The sequence below is a fragment of the Tyto alba genome, unplaced genomic scaffold, assembly GCF_018691265.1.
Source record: "Tyto alba isolate M040663 unplaced genomic scaffold, T.alba_DEE_v4.0 Super-Scaffold_1000006, whole genome shotgun sequence".
NCBI classification, from domain to species: Eukaryota; Metazoa; Chordata; class Aves; order Strigiformes; family Tytonidae; genus Tyto; species Tyto alba.
In genome coordinates, this window is record NW_024881272.1 from 19,822,026 (window position 1) to 19,839,834 (window position 17,809).

The following is a 17,809-nucleotide window of genomic DNA, read 5'->3' on the forward strand; positions in this document are numbered from 1 at the left end:
TGCCACCCCTGGGACCCAGGCAAGAGAGGGGATGGAGACAGCGATTCCTGTGAACGGGTACGTCTCCTACTCGTGTAAGTGCCGCACCTTATTTCACAGGGAGACTCACAGATACCCATGGGATTTGCTGTACAGTCAGGTACAACTCAGAGTGTCTACCAACGACTAAGTCTGGCCCACTGGCAATAAAATGTTGCCCACAGAGAGCAATACAAACGTTGGCAAGTTTCTCCAGCAATTGTACTTTTTTTTTTTTTTTTTCATTCGTTACACTAATTTTTAATTTATTTGTCCACATTTCCCTTGATTTAGCTGTTCTCTAATGGCATATATGCGTTACATGGATGACGGGCTGTTGGCGCTGAGGAAACAACACAAGCAACACCAACCATCCAGCACAGCCTGCCCACTCCCCAGCCCCCCCACAGCCTCTGCAGGCTTCCCTTCTGCACCAGGGCTGTGTCCCAGCCGCAGCGCAGATGCTGTGACCTTTTGACCATCCTTAACAGTCTGGGTTAGTACAAATTTGTGGGATGTTTTACTTGCAGAATTTCCTTCTGGGTCAGACCACTCAAATCACACCCTCACTGTTCTCCGCAAGACAAGGGGGACGTTCCAAGCTACCTAGGGGTTTATACAGAACCAACTGGTGGCTTCAGCCTGATTTCTGCAGAGCGAGTCACAGCTGTGTGACACAAGTGCCCCAAGCCCGCACTGATGGAGCCGGCAGTGCGGGCGTGGGGCTGGCCCAGGCACCGCACGTCTGTCTCCCAGCAGCAGCTCACTGCATCTCGGCTGCACCTGTGAACAGAGATCCAAGCTGCCTCACTGCTGTCTGGACACAGCCACAAGCACTAAAATCACAGGGAAGGGGCACTTCTGAGCAAAGGGCTGTGGATGTGACTTCCCCAACCATTTAATTTTGCCTGACTTTCACGCTGTCAAATAAATAACCAAAGCTCGCAAAACCTATGCAAATAATGGGACTTGAGTGTTGGTAAAAGCATTGAGAATGGGGACTAGTGGGAGTCCTCACTGCTTTGGATTTTAAATAAATGCAGATAAACAAATAGAGTATTAAACATACTGCACCCTAAAGAAAACCCTCTTTACTTCTCATCCCAAAGTGTACTGTAAAACGTGGCATATGTGTGTTGGACAAGCCGTGCAATGCAATTCTTTTTTGTCTCTCAAGGAAAAAGCATTCTAAATGAGGCCATAATGAGTTTTTTGCATCAGCTGGTTTCTAACTTTGGTAATGAACTGACATTTGAGGATACAAATATAAACCAGCTATTTTACTCACACTCTTCTTCCTTCCATCATGCTCTTCAATTAATCCTTAGAGTATTGGAAGTGAGGCTCACACACTGTGTGCGTTCCATCTAAAAGACCTTGAAAAGCAGGGAGAGGAATTTTAAGAAAACAGGCTATGAAAAAATTCAATGTGGAATATGATGTGTGGTTTGTATTTTCATTCACTGGGGTAATTTAATTAAAAAGAGATTATGTCTGGAGGGAGACAAAGCAGAAAAGTGAATTAGGCTCTTGTTTGTCTATTTGCATCCCTCTTCTGGCAAAAAATGTTTCCAGGCCATGTAGGGAACAGAGCAAGACCGGGGTTGGTAGATCCATGTTAATGGGTCAGCCCTGTGTGTGTCTGAACTTTGGCTGTTACACAAGGAGAAACATGCAGACGTCAGCGTAGATATTGTACACCAGTTGACCCTGTTTTCTGGGTATTGGAAAATGCAGGTATTCTACTGAAAAGCTACTAGTTGTCCCTGGAAGTGAAAGCAAAATGCACCGTGCATGTGGCAAAGGAGAGCGTAGCATCCCGTTAGCTGTTCAGCGGGTACCAAACTTCAACTCCCCCAGAGCAAAACAAAGCCCTTTAAACCTTTGTTATTCCAACGTTCTGGGTAAAAACACGGCTAAACGTGTTGATAGGGAAAGTTACGTGAGAAAACAACGAAGGACTTGTGTGATTTCACCTTGAGGGAAGCTAGGAAAGCTCCTCTGCATAAACTAGTCTCATGGATTATATCCGTGTACGAACCGCCTATTGCTTCGCCAACTCAACCCGCCTGCCCCGGGCCGCACCGCCCCTCAGCCGCTCGGGGCGCGAGGCGGCGGTAACGGCCGGCGGCCGCTCGCGCCCCGCCCCGGTGGGCGCGGGGCCTGCCGGGAACTGAAGTCCCGCGCGGCCGCGCCCCGGGCTGTGGGCTCCGGGCCGCGTAGCGGCCGGCTGCCGTTGCTGACTGACCTGCTGCGTGGAATAAACGCGGGTGCGGGCTGTGCTTTTTCTCGGGGGGTTCGGGGAGACATTTCGGGGCTGGCGCCGACCGTCTGTGGCTCTGGGCAGCCAGATTGGAAATGCTGCTCACCCTGAGTAAGAAAATAAACCAGAGATAGCCAAAATGCTGAGACTTCATCCAGACGTAATCAGTGGCCAAAAGTCATCGGATCCTCTTAGTGTACAACACGGGGGCAGGGGAAACAAACAGGGGATGCAGGCTGGTGTTAAGTAACTTTTGTCACAGATGTGGAAGTCACACAGGTTTAAGATAACTGCTTGCCACCTAAACTGGATTAATTTATAGCTATTTCCAGTCTATTAATAACAGTAGTAAAAAATTCCCTTTCTCATCATTTCCTTCCTAGTAATACTGGAGGAAAGGGACCTTCCAGGCCATGGAGTCTGACCGCTTGCCACCACAGGCAAACCCTCACAGACCCACCTCCGCATCGAGCGCTGGTCCCGAGCCCGTAGGGAATCTCACTCCACTCCACCACTGAGAGCCCGTGTCAAGATCCCTCCCCTTTACTGGTTGTTAAGAACTTTTGATTCACAACTTGAAAAATAAATGAACAGCTTATACCTAATTGTTCCTATAGTAATATTGTTCAGTTTAATAGTTGATTTATTTGTTTCTCTGATATTTACTTGCTTATGCAGACTCAGCTGTCTGAATGACCACAGCCCTTTTAGACTCTGTAATAAGTTCTGCATTGTCTGAGCTTGTTCCCCTTCTCTCTTTGTGCACATTTGATTTCCAGAAGCAGACATTTGTTTCTGCACCCTAGGGTGCAGTAGGGTCTCCACAGTGCCTTCTGCCTTCCCTGTCTGAATAGCCGCTAGCTCCACACTGCACTTACGGGGTCTTTTATCACACCCATATGGCACTGATGGTTTTAGTTATCCTGGGATTGGTAAGTACCTCAGGGTCTTTTCCACAGTCCCTGGCAATTACTGTACACCTAGAAAGAGGTGAAATCCCTGTTACTGGTCCAGGTTGCAACTTTCCAATATTTTACTCTCCAAAAACTGTCTTTACTCAGTTAAGGTCTTTTCCACTCCAGCCCATATTCTTTCCAGTATGCTTGAATGGAATTTTGCCACTTACCTTACTTCACAGCATCAACAGCTTAATACCCATCAAACTGCTCTCCCTTCCCTGTGTCAACATGGCTCAGAGGAATGAGGGACACTTCCCAGCAAGGTACTCCAGTCTACCCACCAAGTCCAGCAATGAAGCACCTCTCTTCAATACCTGCCTTGGCCAGGAAGGTCATCCAAAAGCCATGCCATATCTTCTTCACAGTCCCCTTCTAACCTGCCTGGGTTTTCTGCATGGCTGAGCATTGTCATGCTGTTCTGAAGTTCTGTATAAAGCCTAGACAAGAAGCCAAAGATAGCATTGGTCTGGAGGGAAGGAAGGCAGAAAACCTGTGGCAAGAATACATCAGAGTGACTTGTACCATCCTGGTATTAATTTCTAAGGCAATTAAGTTGAAGCACGTGTTTAAGTACTAGGTTAGAGCACAAGAGCCACTCAGACTCAATTATATTCCATGCAGTTATCTGAGTACACTCTTATAAGGTAAAACTCAGGGTCCATAGATGTGCAAAAGGTTTTGTATAAGCTCTGGGTTTCAGGACCAACGCACGGGTTAAGAGCTCTGCAGGTGCACAGTGCTGAATCAGCAACTCAGCTCCCTTGCTGCAACCACGGAGGGGAGGAGCACTGCTCAGATTTACTGACGAGGCAGTAATTAACGGGATGGCAAAGACCCTCTGATTTGTCCTGATAGGGAGTCCCTTAAATCATTGCTTTAGTATGCTAAGGTTCTTTTTACACAATAAGTATTATCCAATCTGCGTTTTTGTTGTTTTTTGTTGTTGGTTTTTTTTTTGTTTGGTTTGGTTTTTTTTTTTTGGTAACCATATGAATCTCCAATAAGATGACTAGAGTTGCACTCTCTTCACACCAGGCTAAAAATGAATACATACAGCAGCTGACTACAATGCAAGGCCAGTGGCACCTTTCTGCTTTTGCTTCCTTTGGTTTCTAAGACTGAATTGCTTAAATAAATCTTCCTGCACATGAGTTATATCCACTTCACTGAGAATTTCCTGCCCTACTTACTTTGTTATGCTCCTTGTTATTCTGATAATTGCTTTATATTTAATAACACCACTGTCCAGACTTAAGATCTTGTTATTTTAAAGCTTATACTTTATATATATAAAAAAATCATTATATAAACCACAACTCATTCTGCCCCTACTAGCAGTAGTATCTACCACATATTTGCCTAGCTTGTGACAACATGGCAAGAAGCTTATAAAAAGTATTCATATGAAATACCAACACTGTAAACCAGAATCCAGCCTAATAAAAATATTTTAAATAAATATGGCTCAGGCATCTCAGTGAGGTAGCTGTTAAATCCATGGGAAAGCTGAAAGGTACCACTTTGGTTGTATGAAGTGAGACAAATGAAAAAGGACAACATGCTGATGCATACAAGAATGGAAAAACAGTTATAGACAGAAAAATGTCAATAAAACACAAGCAGAAATCACAACTATATTTCAAACACTACATTAAGGAATTAGCGCTAGTTTTTTCCTCACTTTGCTTTTTTTTTTTTTCCCCAGGAGTGAAGAATCTGCCTGTCACTGAAAGACCATCAAATGCCTGATGCCGACGCCTCGCGGCCCCCTGCCCCGCTCGGTGCGGAGCGCTGACAGTGCGATTCACAGGCGCTTTTGCTGCCGGGGCGGCAGGAGCCCGGCTCCTGCCAGACAGCTTTCTCCTGCAGCACGGTACGCTTCTGCTCCTGCTCCTCACTCTCCGGACAATATTTACAGGGGTGAGGCTCCCATCTTCTCAGTAACAAGACAGTCCTGGCTGTAAAGTTGACTTCTGGTACCTCGCCATCTTCCTGTATGAGCTTTTACTTCCCTGGATGCTGCGCCGGGCAGCTGGGCCCAGTACAGGCCCCTGTGGAGGTCAGCGTACCTACGAGCCCACACTGCTCTCACACGACGCCTTTTCAAGAAACAGGGGAGACCCGCACCCAGACACCTAGTCCAAAAGCTGGAAAATATTTTCTGCAGGGACAACCCCAAATAACTCCTCCACTTCTAAAAAACCCGATTTATGCATTATTTTTACAACAGATAAGACTAGTGTCTAGTTTCCTCAGTAGCCACCTGACAGCAACAATCAAAATGTTCCAATGCGGTTGTGTCGAGCTCTCCCCTGCTTTCAATATGGGGATATTAAGAGCTTTCTCCACACCTGACCATGGAGGTTTCTGCTCAATCCTACACAGACTTTCTGGAGTGTCTGGGTTTCTCCTTAAAAGCATAGTTATAACATTCTTACATCACCTTCCCATTAAGAGGTTGTCTTAGAAGTCAAGGTCAGTAAGATTCAGCACCATGTACACACTTGATTAAAAAAAAAAAAAAGAGCAGAGGCTTAGTCACAAACCCACCTTGGTATCAGGAGTTCATATTAACCAGTCCGTTCCTTTATGGTTTTCTTCTAAAAAACTCTTCTGAGCATGCAGTGAGATCTACACAACACTTGGATAGTGGCAAGCTCTTGAAGAGCATCCACCTTTGCTAACGATAGCCATTTTGGGGAATGATCATATTTCAGAGATGTTCAGGCAGATCATTAGTGAGTTTCTAGAACAGTGAGGTTTTTCCACCAGATATCTGGTAGGCAAGCAGAGTTAGCCAGTAGCAGGTAGTTTTAACAAATCTTAGAAACTGGATGTTTCTAAAGCACCCCTGTCCTGGTAAATACTGTCAGCTTCTCTACTCGTTGCAGTTCTGGTTTAACTGCCAGAACTGATGTGAGGTGTGGAAGACCAGGATATGGCATTTTATCCATGGATCAGCCATGGCAGATGCTGCTCCTCAGCCTGCTGAAAGCACCATGGACCCAGAGAAGGGTGTTTTCTGCAGCTCTGTCACTGGTGCCAGGGCTTATGGCTTCTGTAGCTGCTCATAGGCAATAAATTATGAGGAAACTAAAAGAAATCATGACAACCTATGCTTTGTGTGTAAATATGAAAGATCAAAGGATGTGCATGTTGTTTGGCAGACTGTGGTTGCAATCCATACCACTGACTGTAAGAAAGGAATCAGCTACAGCAGGACAAGTGTTCATTCACACATTAGATGACCCTGTTTCCCCTCTCTACTCTCTCTTGATAGAAACCAAACCCAGATATTCACATGTAAACGTGAGCAGACATGACATTCCAAAGTTACACACTAAGGTTATAACAGTTAAACTGACCTTTTACAGTTTTGCTCAGCTCTAATTGGTTGATGAAGCTCTGATCAGAGGTGGTCTCAAAAACATGTTTGCTGTAACTTTACTTTCTCTCCAGCTGCTCTGGTGGTCATGTAACTCAGAAAAATATTGAACAATGTTTCTTGCCTGTAAACATAATTAGTAGAGATACATCTAAATTTGTTCAGAATCCAACTCTAGAAATGTATATCCTCTCTACTATAAATATTATATATTTAATGAACCATCTTAGAAGCACTTTTCAAATTTCTTTGGTGACAATCTTTGGTTAAAAGTAGTGTATTTCTGAACTTTCAAGTGCACATAATACAGAATTGTGATTGTGTGCTATTAAAACAGACCACTCACTTCTAGCCACTAATGAAAATAAGATTTATCAGGGATTTTCAGTGGAATTTTTATACAGCTTGTGCAATAATATATAGTATGAAAAAAATGCCTTTTTTTCCAATTAGTGTCAGAAACTCCTTTTTTTTGCGGATGCTGATATGAAAACCAGTAAAAAAATATTGCAGGTATTAACAATTAGCTCTAAAAGGATTTAAAGGCAAAATATACTAATACTTAAACAACGAATACTCATGGCTGGTATTGCATATATTACCTGACATATTTTGTGACTGGTACAATCCAAATTTCTCATTCCCTACTGCTCTTAAGTATTTTCCAAGTCTCTCATTCTTAGATGTTCTGCAGCTGACATTTCTTACACACACTGTTCAACAGCACATAAATGTGCCATCTACTGGCAAATGAATGCAACTAGAGCATTTTGTTATAGAGAAGGTGGAATCACGATTCATTTTAGTTTATAGGTTTTTGTAGTAGTTTGGAACATAAAAAAATTTCAAGAGAAGTCAGAGTTGAGTTCAGTTGGTCAATAAGTAGTTGCAGAATTAAGACCAGTTTAATAGCTTCAGATATAATACTAGAAATGCCCTAAAGCATAGCTTTGGAGTCTGCAAATCCCAAGTAAAAAAAGCATATATGTTGATATTTCAAGTTTCCTTCTGTGGCTTTAAAAAGGACCAACTAATTTATGAGACTTTAGGAAGTTATTTTTCCCCCAGCATTCACTACAATACTTCTCTTAGCAGGAAACGTACCTTGCAGCTGACCCAGTCGTGTTATGACATTCTCTTCCAGAATGAATGAGCTTTGGCCATGGGAAGCAGCCCCCTGATGTGGATGTCCTCTTGGAGCCAAGTCCCTGGGTTATGTTCTAAACCACAGAGCAGATACTTCTGGGGAAGGAGAGCCACACTCCTGACACGAGCTAACCTGCCAACATTAGCAAACTATATCACTATGTTATACACATAATATCACGTAGCCCTTAGAATGACTCTGCCACCATCATCTTGTTTCTGGTACAACATATTTTTTCTAAGGCTACCTACACAGCTCCTTTCTTAGTTTTCCCCACGGGCAAGTAAGCTTGCCCAATGCGTATTTCCCGGTATGTATGGTAAAAGAATAAAGGGAAATAAAGATAATGTATTTACTGGGACACACTTTTTTTTTTTTTTTTTTTTTAAGGTGGCAGTTGGAAGAGAGGTTATTTTATAAACTCTGGGTATTTATGAAATGACAAAATATTGTTTGCTTAAACTCAATTAACATACCTGTGAGATAGGAGAATTACAGTGGTTTATTCATCCAAAGTGTTACCTATCATTATCGGAGTCTTGGCACCTAGATCTCCACTTTACGTAAACATCAAGTAGAAAGATGATGGTAAAGATGGAAGAAATTGAAAGGACATCCCAGTCAAGCATTCATTTTGCTGAACTGACTATTACTAAGATAACTATTTATACATTCAAAGTAGCAATAATTCCAGTAGAAGAGAGTTCTTGTGATATTTCTGTGTAGACCAAACCACTGATATGCCACTAAGTGTAAATGAGGTGTTGGATTTATTTATTTTTTATTTATTTACTTATTTAATCAAATTATCTTAATAGTGGAATAAATTCGGGAAGTTAAACAAGCCTTTCCAGTGCTCCAGTTTTCTCTTCATTGCCCTAATCACCAGTATTTCCTCCTGTAACTGACTGGACACACTCAGAACGTACCACACTGCATGGTAGGCTGCTGAGACCGTGATCCATTTGAGTCAATATATCTACAGCTGTGTCCTCTCCAATTTTCCACAGCTTCTAGGAAGCAAAGGCAAAGGACAAAGCCTCCGACCTCTACTTCCCAGCAAAGGAAAATATCTGTTACGGGGCTTGGGTATGTATTGGAACAGATCACTGACTTCCATACTCAAAGTCCTTCCAACTAGAACAACCTTTTAATCCTAAAGAACTTTTGTGCTGCAACTGTGTCCACACCTTGGGCAAAGTGTTTTCTTGATCTTGTCCTTAGCAAAGATGCCTCATCCTCAGATAAGCTGTTTCTCAACAGAAAGAGCAGAATTTGCAATTAGATACAACATAGCTACTGTGTAATCTATCAAAATCCAAATCTTGTAAACTTGAGCACTAGTAAGGAATGTGCAAGTTTGTCACTGGGTCTTTCTTACATGTTTCACTAACCATGAGCTAATGCAAATGAACACCACAAATATGCTGCTTTTAAAATGTAAAGCAACAAGCCATGTAAACACAATTTTTAGAAATACATTTTTGCAAAAAACATTTGTATTTGACCCTCTGAGGGAGGGAACAGGACAACCAGACTGTAAGGATTCTAAAGGAAGTTTTACAGGCTTTGAAATAGGCTATTAGGAACTCATCCCAATGATTTAATGGAAACCTCAAGCTGTTGTTATCTCACTGAAGTAGGAACTTTTTGTAGTAGTGAATTACAAGAATAAACTACATTTCCAATATATGCAAGTTTCTTTCAGGCAGACATCCCTTTTTGTAGTATTAAAAAAACCAAAAAAACAAAAAACCCCACAAACCAAACCCCAACAACAGAAGGTCAAAATGCAACTGCATTTCAGACTTAATTCAAACTTTTATTCATCATCAAATTCAAAAGTTAGGAAGGGAAGCTATCTTGATATCCTATCTTGCTGTGAGATACCCACCTTATCCTCCTAAATACCCCAACACTTATATGACAAATATTTACTATCTATAACACAGGTAAAACATCCTTGTGGAGCTCTAACCCTTTTTACTGGAAGTGATCACTGCCCAGCCTGACATTAGATGCTCATATTTTTACCCCTTCTGTCAGAGGCCTCGAATTAATTGATTCCTCAAGCTGCCAATTAAAGACATTTTCTAAATGTTTGCAGCAAGATTCACAATTGTAAAACTAGGGTGGTCAGACCCCAGCTAGAGAGTGGAATTGACTTTTTACGAGTTTCTTATGGAACAGTTCTCAAAATTCTTATCTGGGATAAGTCCTCCTTACACGTGGCAAATTAGAACAACAACAGATTTGAGTGACACCTTCAAATCTGCTGCTTGACATGCTGTGTTTGTTTGTATGGGAGCTGTAGTCATAGCAGAAGACATTTTTTTTGCAGTTTCTTACCTCAGCTTTAGAAAAAGTACAAAGGTCTTTAAAACGTAGTATGGCTTTGTACTACGAAACCAAGAACACAAAACCACAGTCAGTAGGTGTACAGCAGCAGAAGCAAAGAGGCCGAAGCTCCGCTCAGAAAGCAGGAGGAGGAGCAGCTGCATTACAGGGAGCAGGTACCAGAGCCTCTCTGAACACCACTTGCAGAAAAAGCCTCAAGACAGACAATGCCAAGACCATGAACAGTCTTTACTTCTATCAGTTGTTTCACAGCACAATGAGACACAGCACAAAGTTTGTACAGCGGGATCTGCAGACAGTTTAGAAACAGGCAATTATCTTTAATAAAAAGCATTGAGTCTGAATGTGAAAATATGAAGACAAACAATATTGCAGCTAACAATCACCTTGCTTGCCTTGGAGTGTCTAAGAAGTCCAATTCACTGACTTCTCATAGTGGCTTTAATGTTCTCCACACCATCTTCTCCAAACACCCTAGTTCATGTAAAGCTTAATGGGTCCTGACTAGTATGTGCAGTATGTTTCATAACCTTGTCCTCTTGCTTTCAAACCCTGTTTGCAGTGTGTGGGGAGATGCAACGACTCTCATCATACAACATTCTGATTCACAAAGAAGCAGCACAAGTGTTATACATAATTTAATTTGCACTTCTGTATATAAATGTTTACTATATTGCACACTATTGCAGCACTTAAAAACATCTAATTATTTGCAAAAATTAGTAAAATACTTTAAAGGATTTAAAAATAAGGGTTTTAATGCAACCGACAAGATAATAAAAAAGCAATTTACTTAATGAGATACAATCCTTTATGTTGGAAATGAAAGTTACATACAACTAGAGTACAATTAAAATATGCCATATAGTTCAACACTTAATTCCTCAAATGTGTAAAATTAACAAGCTTCTACTGTCATAGATATACAATTTTTCCATATTGTGAAAAGGATTTTTCAAATTAAATACAGGTAACATAATATTCTGTAGTTATATTTTATGACTGTGTTTAAATGAGAGGGTTGTATAATACTCACATTGTCAAATGTACTCACTAATGCCTTGGAAATTGCACACTTCCCCTCCTTTTCCAAAATAGAATCTCATTTCCATACTGAAGTCTATTATGCCATATTGGAAAAGTATTTTACTTTCTAACAGGATTTTCATAAAATTAAAAAATAGCATAATATCATGGCATTAAGATGACTTTTCCACTTATGCCCACGTAGAATTTAATCTGGATATCAGACAGACATGTCAGAACCAATTTCCTAGATTTTTGTCTTATTGTACACGCAAGATGAATGATTACAGTATTTTACAAAACAGGAAAATCTCTGAACCTTACTAGAATTATAAATGTAATGATTAAAAATTAAAATCATAACAGAATCAAATTGTGATCTCCAACATTTATTAAAATCTTTTCAAGTTCATAAACGACAACAAAGTTACTGTAGAATTTATCGCATACAGCTAGCATACAGCAGCATGTCCTTGGTCTAAATGAAATACAAAAGATTTTAACATTTTCATACAAAGGATTTCTTTAAATTTATTAATGTGACGATATATCTTTGTTACATAAAATTTGCTACAGCAAAGTATCTTATACTTTTCTTGCACATATGTAAATATGGGTGGACAAAGACTGCATTCAGTGTCAGCCTCCTAATGACGTTGTGCAAAAATGCTCAACAACCTAAACATACAGAATGTTAGATGGTACGTTTCATACTCTTTTGTAAAATGTCTACAAAGGCTTTTCTTAAAGGAGTGTCATACAGATTAAAAGGAAGGAATGCCAGTGGTTTATTTGCACTGACATTCAAACAAATACAATGGCTATGTATCAATATAGCTCATTTCTTTTAAAAACAATTCATCCTTGTATGCATGTAAATTTATCATAAAATATGAGTCTAGTTTAAATGGTTTAGATGTCCTGTTTTAAGACAGGTCACTGAGACAGCCAGAATCAAGTGTACAAATAAAACTACTATGAATAAGTTTAAAAGCAACCCCCAAAAAAGTGCTGAGCCACTGATTATTAACATTGAAATAAATGTGTAAAAGTGCCCAAAGCTAGCACATGGTAGCAATATCTTTTAAGTCAGTTGGTGAGAGTATACAAAACATAATTAAGCCCAAATACTTATATCTGTGTGACCATACATTCTGTTTGATTGAAAGAAAGTAGGTTAGAAATGAAGACACAATGCAACTAAAATAAACCCAGCTGTTGCAGTTTTTAAACTTTGTCTCTTTTCTTTGTGAGTGAAGTGCTGTAATTAAAAAGAAAATGATTGTAGCAGTACTCCATCCTCAGTTTACTAATATAGTATACCAGAATAAAAACTTGGCAATAACCTCTTATTCTTAACAGCTAACAAAAAAATAACCGTGTTCATCCAGCGATGCATCTAGAACATTATTTTGCATTTGCTAAACCATTTATTTGTTTTTCATAGCTAATGGCAGAGCGCATTTTGCTTTTTGTGGTGTGGTGGTTTTCATTTTAATAGATGCCTTTTTTCTTCAAAAAAAGGCTCAAATCAAGGAATATTTTGGGAGCCCAAACATTGGCTTTTTTTTTTTTTTTTAAATAAGAAAAAAAAAAGGTGAATCAAAATTTATTATATTCTCTACAATACTGACCAAAACTTCCTTTAAAAGTTTAGGGTTCATGTTCTTAAAAAAAGCCATTTCACACCTGCCCAACTGGCTGGTAAGTCGACTTGGTTAAATATGGTCCAAAATCCAGACCAGGTAGAATTACTCCCTCTCACAAGACTGTAAGCTTTCCATGGTACAGTCTGGTTATGGCAATTTACCTACTGCCGAGGTGGGAAATACAAAGGAAGGAGGCAGTGACGAAAACTGCAGGGATGTAGAAAACCAAGGCACGGGGTCTAGCTACTGTCCCCTACTTAAGCCATCCAATTGATTCTACTGAATTTTGGTCAGTCTCCAGGAAGAAATGTTAAGTTAATTTAGCAGACATTTATATGGCGATAAATACTACCTTCAAAAATGCTAAAAATGTTGGCTAGGTTTAGTCTGAGCTACTAAAAAATTATTATAAATTGTAGCCTCAGACACAAGACAGACAAGAATTATTGGCTGGCACAGACTAGAAGCAACATTTATCTTTCACTTCAGTCTAAATCACACTAGCCGCAACACCTTCCATTTCACTCACACAAATAATACATTATTCAAAATAAAATGGAGCATTCTTGGGTAAAAAACTACTTCATTTTAAAGGGGGAAAATGAACAATACACAGAAACAAAGAACGACAGAAACCAAAGTTAAGTAGGAAAGTGGTCTATTATTCTGTGTTACTGCACAAACAGTGCTTGCTTAATTGTGCCTAGTTAGAAGGGTTGGTGCAAACTGCACACATGGAAGATGGCAATAAAGACCTCAGTCAGCTTTGTGGAATGAAGTAACTAGGTAACTGTTTTGACATATGATGGTCTCAGCTCCACCTCATCTGTTAACAGAGTGCAAAGATCCCAATGTGAGCCCTGATGTCATCTTGTCCTCTTACTCCTACTAAAAATCAGCAAATTCTTTTGCACATTTTTCTGTTAGAGACGCACGAATATCTTCTTCTTCATAGTCATCAAAGTTGCTGGTATCTCCAGGGCCTCTGCACTTTGGTATGAACGGAGCTTCTACCTGTGTTTGGGGGTAGGGGAAGGGGGAGGAAAAGCACGCAAAATGTTATTGGCCTAATATCCTTAGATTTAACATTGTGATAATGAGCACAATAATATTCCCATTACTCCTCAAATCCTGCCAAAAAAACAGATATTACTGCTTGAAGTCACAGCACATAAATAAAACCAGCCTAAGAAGGTGCCGTCCTAGATGTTCTGAATGTAAGTTGAAAAAACCTAATATCTCACTGCCAAACATCCATAAAGATGGGATACCCTGCTCTCTTCAGCTTATCAGTTGCATGGTGAGGCTTCCAGCATGGCAAGGGCTGCACCTAACAGTTGCACAGTCATGGCAGAAGCAGAGTAGATTGATTGCCATCTCCACTCAAAAATCTTTGGAGAGTTTGGAACCTCTCTCCTTCCACTTACCAACAATCCTCTATTTCCAAATAAAAACTAACCCAATACAAGTTTAAAACAATTTGTTGTGCATCTCCTACAAAGTTCCTCCTAGGACCTAACTGTAAGTGGAAGTGAAAGCCTTCTCAAAATTAGACCACAACTGAGACACAAGCAAAGAGTTGAAGGGGTCACTAAAGGGCTGTACAGAATGCCAAAACAGCTCTAATTAATGATGGAAAAACCCCTTCTGGTAAAGACTGCCTGCACATCCTCTCAGATCCATATATATACTCAATTAGCCTTTAGATTCAGTGCATCTCATGTCAACTGTATGGTAGCAAGCCATTCATGCTCAGGTATTGGAACCAGTTCTTTTCCAGGACCCTCTTAACTGCTGCTTCTTGAAGTTGAGGGAACCCACAGCATTTTGAAGTTGGCCTTACTATAAAATCCTTGGGTCTGGCTAAAACTTAACAGTCTCAATCTTGCTGTCCCTAATTTTAGCCTCTACTCGTCTTGGAAGTTAAACTAAAGATGACATTAAATGAAGTTATGGGTTTGCATAGGGACATACCTGCATATTTACTGGCTAACAGCTTATGCTGTCCCTATACAGTTTAGGGAAAAAAAATAGTTCTTGCCAACTTGCAGACACTGAAATGCTATTTTTGGGATCAGACTACTAAATTCTAACTTTACTCAGCTAATACTAATTCAAATCTTAATCCTTCTAGTCTATGACATCTCAAAGTTCAAAATTAAGCTTAATTGCTTTTTAAAATAACCGAAATTTTAGAATCAACTGCATGCTTGAAGAAGGAAGAGGCGGTGTTTGGGGTTGATGGGAGGCAATAATGAAGAATGAATGGTAAGGAAGGGATCAGAGGATGGAAGACCAGGGAGGAGAGATGCTCTACTGCAAGAGGTCTCTGACAAACTGGAGTGTGAGGCATAATTATCAGTACCACATTCCTCATTTTCATTTGACAGGTGCCTGATTTATCTACTTTTATGGTAAGCAAAATGACAGCAAAATTACTGAGGTGATACAAATTTAAATCCGGAAATGCAAAGTAATCAGACAAATGTGTGTCTCTGGGACATCCCAAGGAGTATGTGTGCCAGAGGCAGCACTGTGGGGAGACAGCTAAGCAAGGCAGGCATGGCTCCAGGTGAGGCAGGGGATCAGATCACACTGTGCAGCCATGGAGCTGCTCAGTGCCCCATGTAGATTCCTGATGGCGCGGGGTGTGTGGGTGGAAATCAGTAAATTAAAGAGGTACAGCACAGACTAAATACAAATTAAACTCTGCTGACTTTGGGCGATAACACTACACCCCCCAAGAAATAACACTAACTTTCTGCATTTATAGACTGTGCTACAATTGTCCCATGTGTATCCTTTTGTTTCTAAAACAATATACGTGTTTAAGTGATTTATCCCAAGGGGATACACAGTCTGTGTACATACCTAGCCTACAAAGTCACATATTTACCATTATCTCAATTCTGTCTCGGTGCCTTGTCAAATTGATTTTCAATTACTCTCTTACAACAAAGCTCAGAGCACAAGAAATATCTTATTTACTGCTGGAATTTTAGAACACATTCAAATGAGATGCCTCAGACTTTTTCCTATTATCTTCACCAAGGAAATCGCTAAAAAGAGATTGCAGGAGTTAACACTGGTTTGTAGTAGAGATACCTCTTTAGCCCTAAGTACAACCATATTATCAGGCAGTATTTTAGTAAACAGCTATGCAAATACACAAAGAAAATAAGACTTGATCTTATCTGAAATATTAAGTAATTGACTGGTTCACTTATGACTGTAGCATAACAAATTATTCACATTATATTAGCTGCCAAGGAACACTACGTTTATTGAGGAAAATACATGCTGCCACTGTGAAAAGCTGCTATAAACCCAAAGTTTATTGCTGTATTTCTATGACTGCCTAAATGACATTACAATCCATGCTGTTGTTTCAGACCCACCCTTAGTATTACAGTATTTATTCCTTACAATTAGAAGCTTAAAACTTACTCAGCAACAGTTTTCACAATCCCTTAAAACCAGTAATAGCTATTCTGACTGTACTACTAGTTCACATTTAAAAATATGTCTTGTTTCTGTGAAAGTAATTCTCTACAGCGGTGCACTAGCAATACTAAGAATATTTAGCACAGTATTAAAACATGTGATTTAATATTATGTGGCCTGGGTGTCCCCAGACAGCATATCGGCGAATGAAACTCAGTACATATAAATCTGCCTTGTAAACAGGCATTAAGAAAGCAAAGAACAGATAATTACAATTCTGCAGTGGGGAATCTTTTCTTAAAAACATCTACACTTAATTCAAAGAACACAGGATGTGTTAATTATAACCTGTCTTCTAGTAATTAATACATTAGCGAATACTAAAACAACTGCACTGTCAGTTTGTGTAGCCAAACAACCAGTTTCTTTTTATAAACTATTGTTAGTATTTAGCCTTGGCCTTTACAATACTGCTGTTATAGCAGCAAGTTCATGCCTCTATAGTGAGGTCTATTGTCATTGCAACAATGTAAACCAATTCCTTCAAACATTATGGCTTAACTCTAACCTTTTTACCAATATATAGACACAAAATTATTTCTCCACCCAAGTCTCCTGGGACACCACCAATTAAGTTACTTTAGTCTTCTTTTTTTTTTTTTTTTTTTTTTTTTTTTTTTCTGTCTATTGAAAAACCAAGAATTCAGAGGTTGCATTTAAGAGAACAAAAAATTTCTTAGGAATCTCTTTCTAGTAACTCACTAATCTACAGATATTTAACGTTGGCTCTACATTCAAGGGGAGAGGGAGCTTTAGAGCTACTGGAAGGCAGACCTAGACTGAATTGTCATCATCCTCATCCCTTTCCCCAGCTTCCTCTCCCAGTTCTGCTTCATTCATCATGGCGGCTACTAATGTGCTCCCCTGAAATTGATATGTTAACGGCTGCTCATGTTCTGAAAATATTCCCAGTTGTCTCTGTTGCTTGTTTTCTAATGCAAGTCAGAAGTTCATAGTGCAGACTGGGCATGGACTTTCTAAAAACCACAGTACAAGTCATGCTGGTCAGGCAGGTCTAGAAAACCATTCTAAAAATGCCAGAAAAAAGCATTCAGCAGGGCTCTTCTCATTGCCGCAGCTTATGGAACCACTGTCAATTAAAACATAGTGTCAAAAGACAAAAACCCCTCAGCAGATACAGAGGACTGAGTAGACACTCTCTACATCTGATCCTGTCACAGATAAAGCAAGAGCAAGAAGGAGGTAGCATACTTGTTTAGCAGAAAAAGAAAAGCTCTAGCTTTGGATAGAGCTTCTCCACACTGAAGGATGGTCTGACTGCTAAGAACTAGCTGGAAAGAAAAACAGATTCCTCTGTGCTGTGGAGGAGTATTTATAGATGCCACTACAGCAGGGGTTAAATAAAAAGCAAGAGAGGCAGGAGATGGCTCATTCTGAGATATTCCAGAAATAGACTAAAGCATAACACTGGTTAAGAGAACATGAATGTACAGAGGTCCAGGATAAAATACCAATATGAAACAAACATAATTCAATCAA

At 40.0% G+C, this 17,809-nt stretch overlaps 1 protein-coding gene across 5 annotated transcripts in view; it reads right to left on the reverse strand.

Annotated features, from left to right (window-relative positions):
* Positions 1-11,529: 11,529 nt before the first annotated feature.
* PRKACB (protein kinase cAMP-activated catalytic subunit beta) overlaps positions 11,530-17,809 on the reverse strand; it is a 74,857-nt gene continuing 68,577 nt past the window's right edge. For all 5 annotated transcript variants that reach the window (XM_042805117.1, XM_042805122.1, XM_033000507.2 and 2 more), the window contains one exon: positions 11,530-13,819. In XM_042805117.1, coding sequence (XP_042661051.1) covers positions 13,694-13,819 — 126 coding nt within the window. In that variant the 3' untranslated portion in view covers positions 11,530-13,693. The remainder of the gene's footprint in view (positions 13,820-17,809) is intronic.